General features: G+C 36.2%; 1 protein-coding gene across 3 annotated transcripts in view; it reads left to right on the top strand.

The window, feature by feature from the left end:
- The window catches only part of LOC150108373 (cyclin-dependent kinase 17-like), a 248,506-nt gene that overhangs the window by 208,240 nt on the left and 22,686 nt on the right, over window positions 1-17,580 (top strand). For all 3 annotated transcript variants that reach the window (XM_090390722.1, XM_090390723.1, XM_090390721.1), the window contains exon 10: window positions 3,671-3,730. In XM_090390722.1, coding sequence (XP_090246848.1) covers window positions 3,671-3,730 — 60 coding nt within the window. The remainder of the gene's footprint in view (window positions 1-3,670; window positions 3,731-17,580) is intronic.

Genomic DNA, 17,580 nt, shown 5'->3' with positions numbered 1-17,580 from the left:
TAAGGCTTTGATTAGGCCACACATGGACTATTGTGCCCAAATTTGGTCCCTGGGTTTTCAGAAGGATGAAGAGATGTTGGAAAGGGTCCAAAGGCGACTGACTAAGGTAGGGTCTGACCTCTGGAATGTTGCGTATGAGGAAAGATTGAAAAGATGTAAGTTGCAGAGTCTGGTGGAAAGAAGGAAGAGGGAGATATGATAGAGACCTACAATTTGGTAAGGGGTTGTTATAAGATCAATGGTGGAGAAGTTCTACAGAGAATAGTGGGAGAACGGTTTCCAGGGGAGAACCAGAGGTCATCCCTGGAAACTGTATAAAGAGGGTGTGAGTAAGGGAGTGAGAGGCAGGTTTTTTCGTCTAGAGTTGTGAATGATTGGAATGCCTTGCCTGAGAGTGTGGTGTCTGCAAGGAGTTTGAGCGTGTTTAAGACACGGTATGATGAGATGTGTGTGTGTGTGATAAAAGGACCTCCCAGATGAGTCTTTAACTCCATGAGGTCTTGGATAATAATAATAATAATAAAAAAGATGAAAAATGACAGAAAACACCAATCTAATCTTGGAGTTGCAGTGGCAAATTCTGAAAAAAACATTGAATCAGAAAAGATGTTGCAAAGCTGTTTGCAAAGACAGAAAAATCCAAACTTCATGGTGAACTCAAGAAGTCAGAGAGACAGTCATTCAAACAAAGAAAGCATATCAAAAGTTCCTAGCAAGTAATTCAATAGATGCCCTGAGAGAATACAGAACATAAAATAGATTACTTACATATATATTTTTATTAGCATAAAATTTTTGCCCTACTGAAGATGCCCTTGATACTAGGGCAAAAATTTTATGCTAATATATATATATATATAAGTAATACATTTTATATTCTGTATTCTCTCAGGGCATCTATTGAATTACTTGCTAGGAACTTTAGGAACTTTTGTTATGCTTTCTTTGTTTGAATGACTGTCTCTCTCTGACTTCTTGAGTTCACCATGAAGTTTGGATTTTCTGTCTTTGCAAACAGCCTTGCAACATCTTTTCTGATTCAATGTTTTCTTCAGAATTTGCCACTGCAACTCTAAGATTAGATTTGTGTTTTCAGTCTTTCATTTTTCATCTTTTTTTCTTCAAATAATATTTCTATATTTGAGTATGTAGTTCACCATCTGAAATCTGCTCAATCAACTCTGATTTTTTAAAAAACTTTCTTACATATTTTTCTTTTCAGTATGAAATACATTTTTATTCAGCTCGATACTTGGTAATCCCTTGTATATACTTTTGCCTGAACTATGAAGATATCAATATCTCATAATGATGTCAACAAGGCTTTTATTTTTATTTTTATTTCTTACATATTCTCTCCTGTGAATTTGTGCATATCTTTATGTTAAATCATGATGTTTGTAATGTCTAATCCATGTTGTGAATAGATAAACAGTACTCACTCACAACTGTTATTAATTTTTTTCTATTTCTCTAAATTTTCTCAAAGCATTTGTCTAGTGTTCATTTCATATTCTACTGTTTAGATCTCCAACAAGAACCAGCTTTTTTTTTATATTAGTTGCTCTCTCTCTCTCTCTTTGATGAATTGAAAAATTCCTCTACATCTTCCTTATTAGAATCTTCTGTGGGTCTATAGGCACAAATAAGTTTTATTAGCTGCTACTCCTTGTTTCTGATTACTGTTGCCACAAATAACATCTTATAGATATTATTTATCAATATCTCACTGTTTTTTTTTTTTTTTTTTTCATTTTGGTTACACCAATTATGTATGCATACACATCTCTCATTTACTACTTTAATTGGACATATTGGACAGACCTCATTTAGTTTAATTCTAAAAAATAAGCTTTTCATTAGTATTCAAGAAATATGAAGAGATAAAATAATTCATAGCATACCTGGAAAATTTATTTAATACCTGGTGCCATTAATTTTGCAGGTATGCCATGGAATTATTTTATCTCTCCACACAATATCATATGTGATAATTCTTCTTGTAATTTCATTTTAAGTTCCTGAAGTCAGACATAAAAAGTAATGTTACCTGCTACCATATAGAGAAATTAAACTACAGTGGTTTAAGCGACTAATACTTCATTTTAAAGGTTGATATATAAGAAACATGAAATGAATTCTACCTTTGTATTCTGCTTAGTGAGGCCAACATTTTTTAACCCTAACTTTTTGAAATTAACTGGCAACTATCTCCATCCTCAATAATCTACTTTGAAATGAGTTCAATACTACAAGTTTGCTAGGTGTGCTGATGAGAATATGGCAACAGTTGCTACTGTCTTGTGTTTTTAATTGCAGTCAGTATTGTTGTTACGAATAACAAGAGTTCTGATTTTTCTGAATATGAAATTTGTTCCGTAAGAAAAAAATCTGTTTACCAGTGCTGAAGATTGATTAACCTAGTTATGGGAGAAAAAAAAAAAAGTTAAAAATATTCAAGTTAGTCTGCTGCTACAGACACAAACACTACATGAGAAAAGAAAGAGATTTATAGTAGGTTCAGTAGTAGGTGACTTTTAATTGCAAATATAATTTGCAGTTAAAAGTCAAACACGCTGCTTGAAAAGCAGTCAACAGACACCACACTGTAAGGAACAAACAGTCACACACACCTTAATAAGATGTAGGACCTCCTTTTGCTGCGATGACTGCAGAAATCATACAGGGCATACTTTCCGCAAGTATATAATAGGTAACAATGGAAATTTTGGACCATTCTTCCTGTATGCATATAATGAGGTACTGGACTGTTGTGGGATGGCTGCTTAGATACTGTTCATGGTACCACAAACAGAGGTCCAAGGCCAAACCAGGAGAAACAAGACCATACCATCACACCGCCACCTCTGAATTTCATAGTTGGGGTTATGCACTCTGGTACGAGAGGTTCACCAGGCATCCACCACACTCACATTTGTCCATCTGCTCAATAGAGGGTGTAGCATGATTTGTTGTGCCACTGAAGATAATGCTGCATGTTGGTTCAGGTAATGTGGGGGTTGCATATTGTGGTTCTACCATGGAAACCAATATTGTGAGCCTCAGTTCTGAATGTTTTTGTGCAGATTCATGTTCCAGTCGATGCCTGGGAATTCTGTTCAATGAGCTGGCTAATGAATAGCAATTTTGACATATTGTCCTTATTTGCGCCCTACAATTACGTTTGGTGTGTATGGTGCAAGTGCTATCCACTGTGGATAGCTTGCAGTTGGCTCCCTGTGCTTCCATCTCAGTATACGAGTATTATCGCTGATTATTGACCAGGGATGGCCCAGTTTGTCAACAATTTGCCAAACAGATAGGCCTGCAAAATGGCACATATCACAAGCCTCAAGGAGAAAAGCGACACAAGCATAAATAACACATTTTTATTCACTTCCATTATGCATTCATGGGCTGTACTGAACTCCATTGGTTCTGTTCTCTCAGCAATTTCACCCAGACACAGTGTTGCACTGACTTGGGAGCAGCATATTCTTCCCATTTATACCTGCTACAAACACAGGTTACTTGGCACGATGCACCTTGCCAATAGGGGTGTCTGTTGACTTCTTTCCATCCAGTGTGTGTGTGTATATATATATATATATATATATATATTTAAAGTTTTATGTGCTATTTACTAACCGGTTTGTTGTTTCTTTTATAGGTATCGGCCGCCAGATGTATTGATAGGTTCCACAGACTATTCTACGTCCATAGACATGTGGTGAGCTTTAATATATTATATGCTTATATTGAATAATTCAACTAAAGAAATAGAAGTTTGTTTAATCAGATTATTTGGCAGTTTTACTTTTCTGTTTACTAGTTGTTAACAAGTGTGTTCTAAAATAATTGAATTTTTATTTTGACTTTTGGAATTTTGGACTGAAAATGATGGTTACAACAATCCATAAAAATGACATTGCTGCAAAATTTAATCCATTAAAGTTGTGGGTAAATTTCATTGCTTGGTATGTAATCTTATGTAGTTTGGAAGTTCTACCATGTTTGGTTTCTAAAACAGGAATTCCCAATTATCTGACCTTTAACTCACACACAATACTACTATAATGCATGTGAGAACTTTACAATTATTCATGGATAGAATAGTTATAAAATGCAGTATCCTTTCATTCTGTCCCAGTAACTACACCCTTCTATGTCATCCCAGGTCTCTTTGATGCTGATAATTTTTGGCCAAGTTGAACTGACAAATGCCAAAAACTCCTCTTTATTTCTGTGATTTCTGGTTTTTATGTACATGCATTTCACCATCCTCTTGGGCCCATGGGAAACTTCACTGACACCCACTTGTTCCACAGGTGGCTAGACAAATGCTTGATTGCATCTTATTATTATTATTATCCCAAGACCCCATGGAGTCAAAGACTCGTTCAGGTCTCCTCCTTTTGTCATACACAGTGTATGACAAAAGGAGGAGACCTCATCATACCATGCCTTAAACACACTCAAATTCTCTACAGGTACCACACTCTCAGGCATGGCATTCCAATCATTCATAACTCTGCATGCAAAAAAAAACCTGTTTCTCACTCCCTTGCTCACTTCCAGGGATGTCCTCTGGTTCTCCCCTGAATTCCCACCATTTGCTGTAAAACCCTCCACAACATTGATCCTATAACAACCTCTTACTAACTTGTAAGTCTCTATCATATCGCCTCGCTTCCTCCTATCCACTCGACTCTGTAAATTGCATCTTCTCAACCTTTCCTTATATTCAACATACCAGAGATCAGAAACTATCTTAGTAAGTCGTCTCAGACTCTTTCCAACATCTCTTTGTCCTTTTGAAAACCAGGTGACCAAATCTGTGCACAGAAGTCCATGTGTGGCCTAATCAAAGCCTTATACAATGGAACAAGAATCTCCTTACTTTTACAAGTCAGTTTCCTCCACGTAATTCCCAGAAATTTCAGATCCTTATTCACTATCACCCCCCAAGATCTTTTATTTCCTCTACCTCCAACAATATATCCCCACCAAACATAAATTCTACATTCCATCTTTGTTTCCCAAATTTTAAAACCTTACATTTTGCAATATTGAACTTTCATCCCCATTTCTATGCCATTTACTCAATTTATTCATGTGTGGCCTTCTTGTATCTTCTTTATTCCTCATAATTCATACCAATTTTGCATCATCTGCAAACAACTGAATATCCCCATCCAAATCTTCAACAATATCATTAACATACAGGTTAAACAGCAATGGCCCTAAAACAAACCCCTGAGGCACACCACTAGTGACTTTCCTCTTCCTGGATATTGCTTCCCCATACACAACTTGCTGATATCTATCAGATAGTCAATCTATGATCCAGTGTCCTAATCTAATATCCAACCCATCTGCTCTATCTTGACTATCAACGTATCAATCGATAATTGATGAAAAGTCTTTGCGAAATCTAAGTATGCTACTGTGTATTCTCTCCTCTGTTCAAGAAAGCCATCACCTTATTGTAATAAGTAAGTAGATAACTAAAACATGACCTCCCTTTAGCAAATCCATGCTGTCCATCAAAGATAATACCATTGTTGTCAACCCACGTCTGGATCCTAGTTCTCACCAGCTTCTCCAACAACTTAACCACAACGCCTAACACACAGATAAGCCTATAATTTGATGCCTGAGTTCTATCATCTCCGTTATGCACAATCTTACCCTCCTTCCACTCCTTTGGAACTTGACCCAGTGCAAGACTCATATTAAAAAAATATGTCAAGGCAGATGTCAACTCCCTGGCACATTCCTTCAGAATACGTGGTGATATATTATCAAGTCCCACAGTCTTCTTAACATCCAGTTTGCTCAATTCCCCATACACCTCTTGCTCACTTACAGTCAGTCTCTCCTCCCCATCATCAACTGCTCTCAATCTTTCCATGATGTCACATTCACAAGAATGAAAGACCTGCTCATTAAGTATCTCCACTATATCTTCTGCAGCAGTTGTCCTTATACCATTTTCTCCAATCAAAGTCATCTTTCCATAATCTTTTTTTTTTGTTGGCTACATATCAAAAGAACTTCCTAGGATTCTTTTTTGGCTTCATTAGCTAACTGCTTCTTATACTTTACTTTTTACTCTTACCAACCAAATCACCCTCCTTGCTTGGTTTTTGTAATCTTCATGGATTGGTTATTATCACTTCTCTCATGCTGCCTCCATAATGCCTTTTTTCTCCGTATCACATGCTCTTCATTCATCCATTTCACACCTACCTTATTTAACCCTCTGATCCTTGGAATACATTTAGGAATTGCTTCTACTAGATAGTTTTTGAATATCCCCCAAACTCCTTATTCCATGCTACACCTGCAAGCTGTCTCCTGAGATTTTCATAATCACCAGCCTTGTGTTCCACATATATCCTTTTCTCACACAGGTCCTCACACTGCTAGCAACAACCCAGGTAATCACTTCATAGTCACTCTCACCAACTGGAGGGTGATTTGAAACCTCATTTATAATTACATCCTCTGATGAGATGATCAAATCCACAATCCTCGCGTGCTCACTGTTATATATTGTTTGAGGTAGTTGTCTTTCAAAAACTCAAGAAACTCATTTTCTTTACTTCTAGTTGCTATCTCATCATCCCAGTCTATATTGCCATAGTTAACATCCCCATAATAATCACCCTTTTCTTATTTGCTTGGCTAATTTGATTATACATTTCATAGTCACTACCATCCATATTACCATGTCTATAACAACATCCAACTAAGTATTTCATTCTATTCACCACTATCTCACACCATACTGCCTCAAAACTGTGTTCTCCTTCCAATATCCCTAATTTCCCTGATTTTTGTACTTCCAACCTCTGAACATTTTCTCTAGACATCTAACTCCAAAACCATTCAAATGTAGTTCATTAGACATATACAGTCCTTTTGTCTATGATATTCACGATACATCTATAAACTGCACACCATTCCTCCTGCACAATCTTCTCATTGATGTATTAGTAATCATGGCCCTTATTCTCAGGTCTGTCCTATTATACCAAGCAGCATATTCACAATCTTTACTCTCTCACCCTTTATTTTTGCTATTTCATATCCTCTCTCATTACATATTTCTCACCCTTCAAATCATTTGTGTGTCTACCAAAACAATCAACTCTTTCACTTCTCCCTTCTGTAAACTAATAGCTTTGCTAACATTCTTGATCTCGACACCTGCGAAACATGCTTTTGTCACTTTCTCATTAAGTACACCTCGTATTATTGAATCACCACACAGTATCTTCTGCTTACTCCCAGTTTCTTGCACTTTTATATTTTTTCTATTCACTTTTTCTTTCATTCTCCCTCCTACTATGTCACACACCAATCATCAGAGTTCATGTTTTGTCATGTGAAGCTCTTCATGAGCATGCTGTTTCTCTCTGCATTGTTACCTCATCATCTACATTACTTTCAGCTACTTCCTTCATACCCTCATTCATATTTTATACACTATAATTCACTCCTTCCACTACATCTCTACAACACTTTCACTGTCTGCCTTACATTTTAATATTAGTTGCATCCCACTTTTGACATGACTTGCATTTCTTGCACTTACTCATGAAACATTTCTAACATTCTCTCTCTCTCTCTCTCTCTCCACTCTTGAACACTTTCATATCACAAACTATTCACTCTTAGTAATGAATAAATTAAACCCGCACACTATATCGCATGAAATCCCTCATGTTAAAATCATTGAATGTTGATATCTTGGCTGCCATTTTTCTTGTATACCTCAGTGCCGTGTAAAATATTTTTTAAACAATATCACTTAATAAGATTCATAACTAAACAAGCACACTCAACTACATAGTCAAAAATAAAGCAAATACCACCAGTAATGACTGTGATATTGCAAATATTTACTTAAAATAAAAACTTATCTGAACAACATGTGCATAATGTTGCTACTTTAAAGGATGACACTAGTGACTTCCAGCTATTATTACTAACATTATTGGCAATTTTCCTTCAATTAGTCTGTTATCTGTTGGGATTGTGGTATTGTCAGATCTTATATTTTGGTTTCCTAAAGCACTTCTAGCTGCATCAAGCACCTGTTTTACTAACTCTCCTTCTCATTCTCTTTAAGTAACTGTACACTCTGCTCTCACATTTCTGAATGCACACAATGTCAAGTCTCCACTATCCTCGTTTCTAATGAAGATATTAGGAATTTTTCATGTCAGTTATTACTAACATTATTGGCAATTTTCCTTCAAATTAGTCTGTTATCTGTTGGGATTGTGGTATTGTCAGATCTTATATTTTGGTTTCCTAAAGCACTTCTCCCCTAAACAGATAGAGGGGACAGCCATGGGTTCACCACTTTCCCCACCCTTGGCCAACTTCTTCATGGAGACATTTGAAGAGAAAGCCTTAAACTCAGCCCCACAAAAACCTACCATATGGCTTCGCTACGTTGATGATGTTTTCGCTATTTGGCCACATGGCCCGGATTCACTCCTCTCCTTCCTAACACACTTAAACAACCAACACCCTAGAATCAAATTCACCCTGGAAAAAGAGGAAAACAATAACCTCTCCTTCCTAGACACACTAGTCACCCGCCAACCTGATGGAACCTTGGTTTTCTTAGTTTATAGAAAACCCACCCATACAGGCAGATACATTCACCAACAATCCCACCCCCCCCTCACAACAATATGGAGTTATTAAAACATTATTCAACAGGGCAAAAATAATCTGTTCTAATGATCAAGCCCTAACCACTGAACTAAATCACATCCGTGACACTTTCTCAGCCAACGGCTATCCCCTCCAAAAAATCCAAAAAATACTTAACCCAGTCATCCACAACCCACCACCCCCCTCCCCTTCACAAAAAATATTACTCTAAATCCATCACCATTCCCTACATCCGAGGCACCTCGGAAAAAATCAATAAAATCTTAAAAAAACATGACTTGACCACTTGTTACAGACCACATAGAAAACTGGCATCCCTTATCCGCTCCACCAAAGACCAACCACTTCCCCTAGACCTACCTGGTGTATACCAGGTCCCTTGCAGCTGTAAACTGTCCTACTTTGGCCAAACAGGCAGGACAGCAAATATCAGAATCTCAGAACACAAGGATTACATCCGATTTCACCAGTACAGCCACTCTGGGCTTGCAGACCACGCTCTGGATACTCGCCACAGAATAAGATGGAAGAAAGCCACAGTAATACACCGCAGCAAGTTCAAGTATGAAAGACTATTCATGGAATCAGCCTCGGCCCTTAGGAACATGCCAAACCTCAACAAATTTGGATGCATGAGACTGCCCCAAATTTGGGAAACTTTTATCAGAAGAACTTCAGCCCAAAGGCCAAGAACTACCAATATAGCCTGCCAGGGGGCACCATCAGGACTTTAGGAAAACGCTAGCTTCCTAGCTTCAGGCTCATTTGCTGTTATTAGTACTTGTGTGCACGTGTCTTTGTAGTAAGTTCCCAAGAAGATGGCAACGTGACGTTCGCCGAAATATCGGAAAGTATATATTAAAGTTTATTTAATCTATATTTCTAGTATACGCTGTCAATTCCTTAAATATTAGTTATCATGGTGAATAACAGCCTTTTAACGACATAATGCAGACTAAAATAATGCCATTATGGTAGTGAAAGTAAAATTAGATTATGTTAGGAAACTAGTTGTACAGGCCAAAAGAATCTTTTGTTATGTGGTAAAGGAAAGTATGATTTTGGATGAATAATTTTAGTAAATTATGATGCAAAGAGCCTTTATAAAGGTTTTTCCATTGAAGTTGAGTTAACCATCTCATATTGTACATTTATTATTAGTGTACATAAACTATATTATGTACATTAACTGCATGTGGTCTCCTGATTAAAAAAAAAAAAAAAAACTTGTAGTCTGAGTTACTTTGTATTGAACAGCTTCAGTGTATATCATCCAGAGTTTTTTTTTTTTTTTTCCATGAAAATGTATGACACTTGATACATGTGAAGAAGCTATCTGGTGCATTTGAAGTTATCTGGCATAAGACAGTAGCCAATAGGACAAAATATATAATAATTTGCTGCTGTAGGCCAGGATCAAGGGAAAGTATGAACAGCATGCATTGGTAAATTAGTGCAGGGCAAATAATTATTATGGATGGACCTCATCTACGAGTACAGATATTTGGATGTAGGAATGGTCACACTGAATGGAATTTATACAGATACTAAAAGCTAATTACCTGCAACAGTATATGATGTAGGAGGGGGGGGGGCTCAGGGTTTGAGATTATTGGATCAGTTGACAGCATCAGAGGATTTTGCAGTAACAAGGCAGCCCCTGTTGCCTCTGATTTGGGATAAGGAGGACAAAATAGTTCTATTGCATAAAGGGGCTCCAACTCAGAGATAAAAAAAAAATTATATGCTAATCAGTATCTCAGGAATGGGTGGATGGGAATATGATTCTTGATGGAGGAAAGCACAATTTAGATCTTGCTTTAATAATTACTCATAGTTTATAATAAAGTGATAGTCGAGTTGAATAAAAAAATGGCTATATGATGATACTGCTGTACTGTGCAAAGTCATTTGACAATATACGGCATGAACTGGAGCAAATGTAGATGGATATGAAGTTGGTGATATGGATAAGAGAGCAGCTGATGGACAAACATCAAAGAGTAGCATAGATGCATTGATTTTCCAGCAGTGGATGATCCATTACCTCCTTTAGTCTGCACAAAATTATGTGAATAAACTCGAAATTTCCATGACTACCAAACTAGTTTACTGCACCATCACCATGGAGAGCATGTTTTCATTTAATTGCTGTAGCAATCTCATGATATTTTGATATTTGAGTGATTTTTAACTTATTTTGCTTACATTTAACCCTAGCTATGGCTTCTGAGTAAGTCCAATTCACAGTAGTGATGGCAAAGTCATGTGTAAGCACAAGTCTATATCAATATACAAGATAAGGTAGGTGTTGAAACAACTCAGCTATGGTGTTTCCATGTAGATAATGTGTGATATGTATATATAACATTGGTTTGTCAGTTGTTTATGATGTAAAGAAGCAAAAGGACAAAATACTGAAACGTTTTATATGCAGTGATTTTAAGAAGCAAATTTTTGTTAGAAAAGATATGATAAATGATAAGAGTACCAAGCATGATCAAGTAATGATGGAATGGTTTTGACCATGTCAGAGTAATGAGGCAGACATGTTGGAGTACCATGTTAATGGAACAAGCTAAGTTATTCCTTAAAGAACTTAAATTAGAACATGAACTAAAGGATGGCTTCAAAGGTTTAAGAAGTGCTAAGGAATTTCCATGTGGTAAAAATTATCTGCACACCATGATGACTACTGAGTGTGCACAAAGTTTCTAAACTTGTATTTGACAAACGCTTCAGTCCAAATATATAATGTGGATAAAACTGCATTATATTGACAATGCACACCATGAAGAACATTAGTTCTTTATGTGTGCTATATGTTTATGCTAGTTCAAACACAAGAACATACAGGGAATTTAAAATAGGAAATTATCACTATTTAGTTTTGGCAGGATGAAACTTGACTATCATATTGAAAAGAAAATATATAAGAAATTTTTAAAAGGAATCGAAGCAGAGCAGCTTTCAGAATCAAACTATAGACTCAGATATACATTATGTTATTTAAGAGAAAATAAAGGACTTTGAATACAAAAATTCAACTTTGTAGACAACACAAACACTATATGGTATACAGGACATATCAAGCAATATTGTAATCTATATTTAAGTTGTAAGTCAGCATCTATAATTAAAGGAGATACAGGAAGATGGTTTTATATAAAATCAGGTGTAAGATGCGTATGCTCACTATTTCCATTGTTATTCATCATCTGTATGGATCACATTATGAAAGAATTGGCATATTCTTTCATAATGTGAAAGAATCAGGCATATTGGCAAATGATGGTTTAATCCTAAATCTAGTATGAATCTACAGGATTACTTAACTAAATTGAAAAACTGCTGTAACAAATGTGGTATGAAAATCATCAATAAAGAATGACAGACTATTAACATAGGCAGAAACATTGAAAACATCCTGCAATTTGAATAGAGAACCTACTGAGCAAGTAAACATTTCAACTATTTAGGCACATATTTTATACTGATGTAAAAAAAAAGAATTTCTTGGCCAGTCTTACACTGGCCAAAAAATTCTTCTCCCACTTAAAGACAATCACAAACATCCATGCCCTTGGTGAAATCCATGACCTGTTTGGTTGCAGACTGGGTATGCTAACTACTCGGCTAACCATCTGTACAAATCAGTCAAAACATTAAGTTAGCAGTATACAAAACCATGTTCAAATCAGTTTTAACTTATGTATGTCCCAGCTGAGTTAGAAATAAAATAATTGATTGAAGACTGGAGACCACCGATATGACAGTTCTGAGATAAATTAGGAAAGCGAGCAGATGGCTTCAGTTGGCAGAATCATATTAAAAATAAAGATATTAGGAAGGAACTTAACATTGTTAGCATTCAGAAATGTGTGAGTAGAGCTAATGTATGATAGAGAGAGAGAGAGAGAGAGAGGAAAGGTTAGCTAAACAGGTGTTTGATGCCAAGATGCCATAAAAAAAAAAGATCCATAAGAAGGTGAAGATCTTGGTGGATTAATGCAGTTAAGAAGTGGCTTAGAAAACCAAAATATAAGGCCTGATAATATTGTAATCCTGATAGATAATAGACTCATTTGAATGAAAACTGTTGATAATGTTAGTAATAATGCAAACATTTCATGAAGTGCTATCATAGTATTCTGTACACCTTTTAAGGATACATATTAGGAATTTGATGTTCATTGTCTCTCTCTCTCTCTCTCTCCCCCCCTCCAACTTAGCATCATCAGCAAATAACTAGATATAACCCTCTAGACCAGGTATGGGCAACCTTTTCAGACTCGTGGGCTACATTCAACTTTTATTTTTAATAATTGGGCCACAAGCATTGAATTAAGAGAAAATAGTAAGTGAAATAAATACTTAAGTTGTCAATTTTTATCTTATCGGTATTAAAAACACAGAAATATTTAAATACAAGATATGAAACAAGCATGAAAATGAAACTCAATGAAAAATTATTATCATGTAAAAACAAAGTAATATAGTTTATGCATCACATATGTATGTGTGTGTCTCTCTCTCTCTCTCTCTCTCTCTCTCTCTCTCTCTCTCTCTCTCTCTCTCTGCTTAATGTGACTTTTGTGATGGTTTTCCCTTAGCCAAATTACCTATATCCACTTTATAGCCTGAGGTGTAAATTCAGATCAAAGCATGCAAATGTTCATCAGTCAATTCGAAAAGAAAATTTATTTTTTCTAAAACTCATGGCAGAAAATTCTTGTTCGCAAATGTAAATGTATGTGCTTCCAAATGTGGCTATCATCTTCTTTGCGAAACTGATTAATCCTTCAAATTTTTTTGATAAGTATCGATAAAATTTTTGGACATTTTCTAACGAAAATGTGTTCTTTAATGTTTCATTGTGTTGTAATAAAAGTGTTGCTATCCCCACTCATTATGACTCGCACCAAGTTGCACGGCGATATCACGAAGTATAAGTATAAAATTATTTAAAATTTATTATTCATATTATAAAATGTATTATTTAAATAACTCAACGTCTGGGCCACATGCCATGTAAATCAGCCTTTTATGGGCTGCCAAAAATGCATGTTTGGGCTGCATGTGGGCTGCTGGTTGCTAACCCCTGCTGTAGACCATTGCTAGTAGCATCACTATCTTTCTGTTACCATCAGCACCACCATACATAAGTTTCTGATACCTTTTGGTAAGCAGCTGTCTGATTCATGTCATAAGTTTGATATCAGTCTCCTGATCTGCATAAAAGATTATGATATCTCTCTTTTGGTTGACCATCATCATCATCAAATTCCTGACATGTATCCTCAAGGGGTGTACAGGATATGATAGTACTACATGAAAAATTTACGTCATTACTAACTTCCTATTTACAATTTTGCTCCAAATCAGTCTGTTACTTGTCAAGACTCCAACATTATCAGATCTTATGTTTCTATCCTCCTCTAAGGCATTTTGTACCGTATCAATCCACCTATATCTTGGTCTTCCTCTGGGTCGTTTTGCTGCCAACCTGGCAAAGAACACTTTTGCTAATCTTTCCTCGTCCATTATGTTTAAGTGACCATACCACCTGAGATTAGCTCTGCTAACGCATTCCTGGATGATGACAGTGTCAAGTTTTCTTTCCTAATATCATTTTTATTATGATGTTGCCATTGATGCCATCTGTTCACGCCTCTAATCTTTCTCAGGACTCTCATATCTGCGGTCAAGTGTTTTACTTCTGACCCAGCTCAAAGATCCATAAGTTAAAACTGCTTTGAACACTGTCTTGTATACAGCTAATTTAGTGTTCTGACTAATTTCTCTCTTATTTCATATGAATTTATTCAGTTGACTTCCTCCCATACTAGCTTTGTTGATTCTGCTACCTATTTCCATATTTAATTTACCATCTTCACTAAAAATCGTGCCTAAGTAGCTGAAATATTTTACTTGTTCCACAAGTTCTCCATTCACAACACAGTTGATTTTTCAACAATTCTACCTATTTTCATGGTCTGTCTTTTTATTGCTGACCTTCATACCATATCTATTACAACAGTTATTCAATTTAGTCAGAGAATCTTGCAAACTTGTAGCAGATTTATTTATAAGTATAACATCGTTCGCATAAAGCAAAGAGCTGACATTAACATCTCCAGTTCTGATATCATGTTTAATACCACTTTCTTTCATAATGTGATCCATATAGATAATGAATAACAGAGAGGATAATGTACAACCTTGTCTCATACCAGATTTAACATTAAACCATCTTCCTGTACTTCCTTCAATTCTAACTGCTGACTTGCAACACTCAAATAAAGACTAAGTATTGCTTGATATAATGCCCCATTGACACCATATAACTGTAGAGTATTGAATAGCTTCTCTCTTGGCACCTTGTCATGTGCCTTTTCCAGATCGACAAAACTTAAATACAGATCTTTGTTATGTTCCCATGCTTTCTCAAATATTTGTCGTAAAGTGAAGATCTGATCCTGACAGCCTCTATTTGGCCTGAATCCAGCTTGTTCTTCACCAAGCTTTTCTTCCACAATTCTTCTCAACCGTTTCTCAAGTATACTTGCATAAATCTTGCCCGGAACACTCAGTAGGGAAATACCTTTTGTAATTCTCACATTCACTATTATTTCTCTTTTTATATATGGGTACTATGAGAGCTCTACTCCAATCATCAGAAATTCTTCCCTCTGTCCAGGCCTTCTGAACTATGCAGTGCAGCCACTGTAGGACTTTTATACCTCATACTTCAGCATCTCTGGTCGAATATCATTTATTCCTGCTGTCTTTCCACATTTCAAGCCTTTGATAGCTATTTCTACTTCAAGTATGGATATGTATTCCTGACTTTATGCTTGTTGAGTGTTTTTTACCACTCCATACTTAAGTAATTACTCCATACTTCAAGGATATCTTTTTCTCCCATTTTCATGTAACCTTTATCATCTCTAACTACTTTTACTGCACTCTTTCCTCCATTTCTAAGCTTCTTCAACAATCTCCAGAATATCTTACCACCTTCTTGTTATTTATTTTCTATGTTTTGCTAAAGCCCTCCCATGACTTTTGTTTAGCTAGTTTTATATAGTGTTTAGCTTTCTTACATTTGTCTCTGTACTCTCTAAGAGCGCAAGCTGACTTATTTGCCAGGAACTTTTGATATGCTTTCTTCTTTTCCTTCACTGCCTCTTTAACTTCCTGTGTCCACCATGGAGTTCTGATTTTTCTGTTCTTGCATATCAAGAAAATCAGGATTTTCTTCAAGGTTTGCCACTGAATCTCCAAGGTTTGGTTCTTGTTCTCAAACTCTTTCATTTTTTCTTCAATAATCTTTGTGTATTTTAGTCTACAGTTCACATTTGAGAGCTGCTCAACTTTTATTCGCTTTAAGACTCTCTTATATGTTATTCTTTTCAATATGAAATTCAATTTTATCCTGCTCAAGACTAAATAGTGATCACTTCCAATTTCAAATTCTCTGTACACTCTGGTGTCCTGCACCAGGGAGAAAACATCACTATCAACAATAACATAGTCAATGAGACTTTTCGTATTCCTTGCCTCTTCTCTCCATGTGAATTTGTGCACATTTTTATGTTGGAACATGGTGTTAGTAATAACCAGTCCATGTCTTGAGCAGAAATCCATCAGGTATTTGCCATTATTGTTAGCTTTGCTCTTTTCTCCAAATTTTCCCAAAATATTTTTGTATGTATGACAATCACTTCCTACTCTGCTATTTAGATCTCCAACAAGGACCAACTTTTCCTTTTTCATTGTGTCAGTAGCTTTCTCTAGAGCCTCAAAAAATTCCTCCAATTTTACCTTATTAGAACTTTCTGTTGAACCATAGTCACAAATAAGTCTCATTGTCCAGTTCCCCATTCTGATATTTGCCCACATCACTCTACTTGAGATTGCCTGCCATTCAAGAAGATTAGCCTCGTATTTAGTGTTGAATACTATGGCTACTCCATCTTTTCCTTGATTGTCATTGCCTGAATATAACATTTTGTATTTATTGCTCAGAAAGATCTCACCTGTTTTTGTCTTTTTTGTTTCGGTCACCCTTATTATGTCGATCTGGTACTTATCTAATTCCTCAGCTAGCTCCATTTCTTTGCTCAGGCTTCTTATGTTGATAGTAATGATTTTTAACTCTCATGATGTTGAGTTGGTGGGGTGCTTTCAGATTTGTTCCAGTAGCTGACCTTTCGCTGTTCGCCCTGGTTCCATGGCAAAAACAACAGGGGTCTTGTTTAGCCAGGCGACCACCCAGCCGGCATGAAATTTTTTCACGTTGTACCATCATTTTGTATACTGATTTAAGTCAATAAGAATACAATTTGGTCGGCTAAATCCCAAATTGTTAGCTCATGCTCGTTCTTTCAGTATCCAGGTAGATACCCAACAGGGTGCACTGCGAGAAGGTGGAGATTGGGCTTTAGGTCAGAAGCCCTGGTCGGTTCTCCGCATTCCTTTAAAGGCTATGTGGAGGACTCCTCTCAGTTATACAGCTTTGACCCTTAAGCGAACCCCCCCCCCCCCCCTTTGGTTGACCTTTTTAATGTTTTACATTACTGTTAGGATAATGTTGCTTTGAGGTGGTTTCAAATTTTTAATAACTCTGGCAGCTTGAAGTTGTAATCTACAAGACTGTATATTAAATTTGGCATTAGATCCATCATTAAATCTCTGGCATAGTTTTTGGCTTGCGTAGCTTTTTCTGCATCTGCAGTTGAATAGAAATACCAGTCTGTATTGATCTACTTTTTATTCCATATGTTAAGCATCTAGAGCTAGGACACTTAGGAAGTGCTCACCAAAAATAGAAATCTCAGTGGAGCATTGTCAAAATAGTTACTGCACTAAAGATATAGA

The sequence above is a fragment of the Typopeltis vanoorti genome, chromosome 3, assembly GCF_054136105.1.
Source record: "Typopeltis vanoorti isolate ZY-2024b chromosome 3, IOZ_Tvanoo_1.0, whole genome shotgun sequence".
Classification (NCBI taxonomy): Eukaryota; Metazoa; Arthropoda; class Arachnida; order Uropygi; family Thelyphonidae; genus Typopeltis; species Typopeltis vanoorti.
Note: the sequence above shows the minus strand (reverse complement) of the source record. Positions and strands in the feature narration are given on the sequence as shown.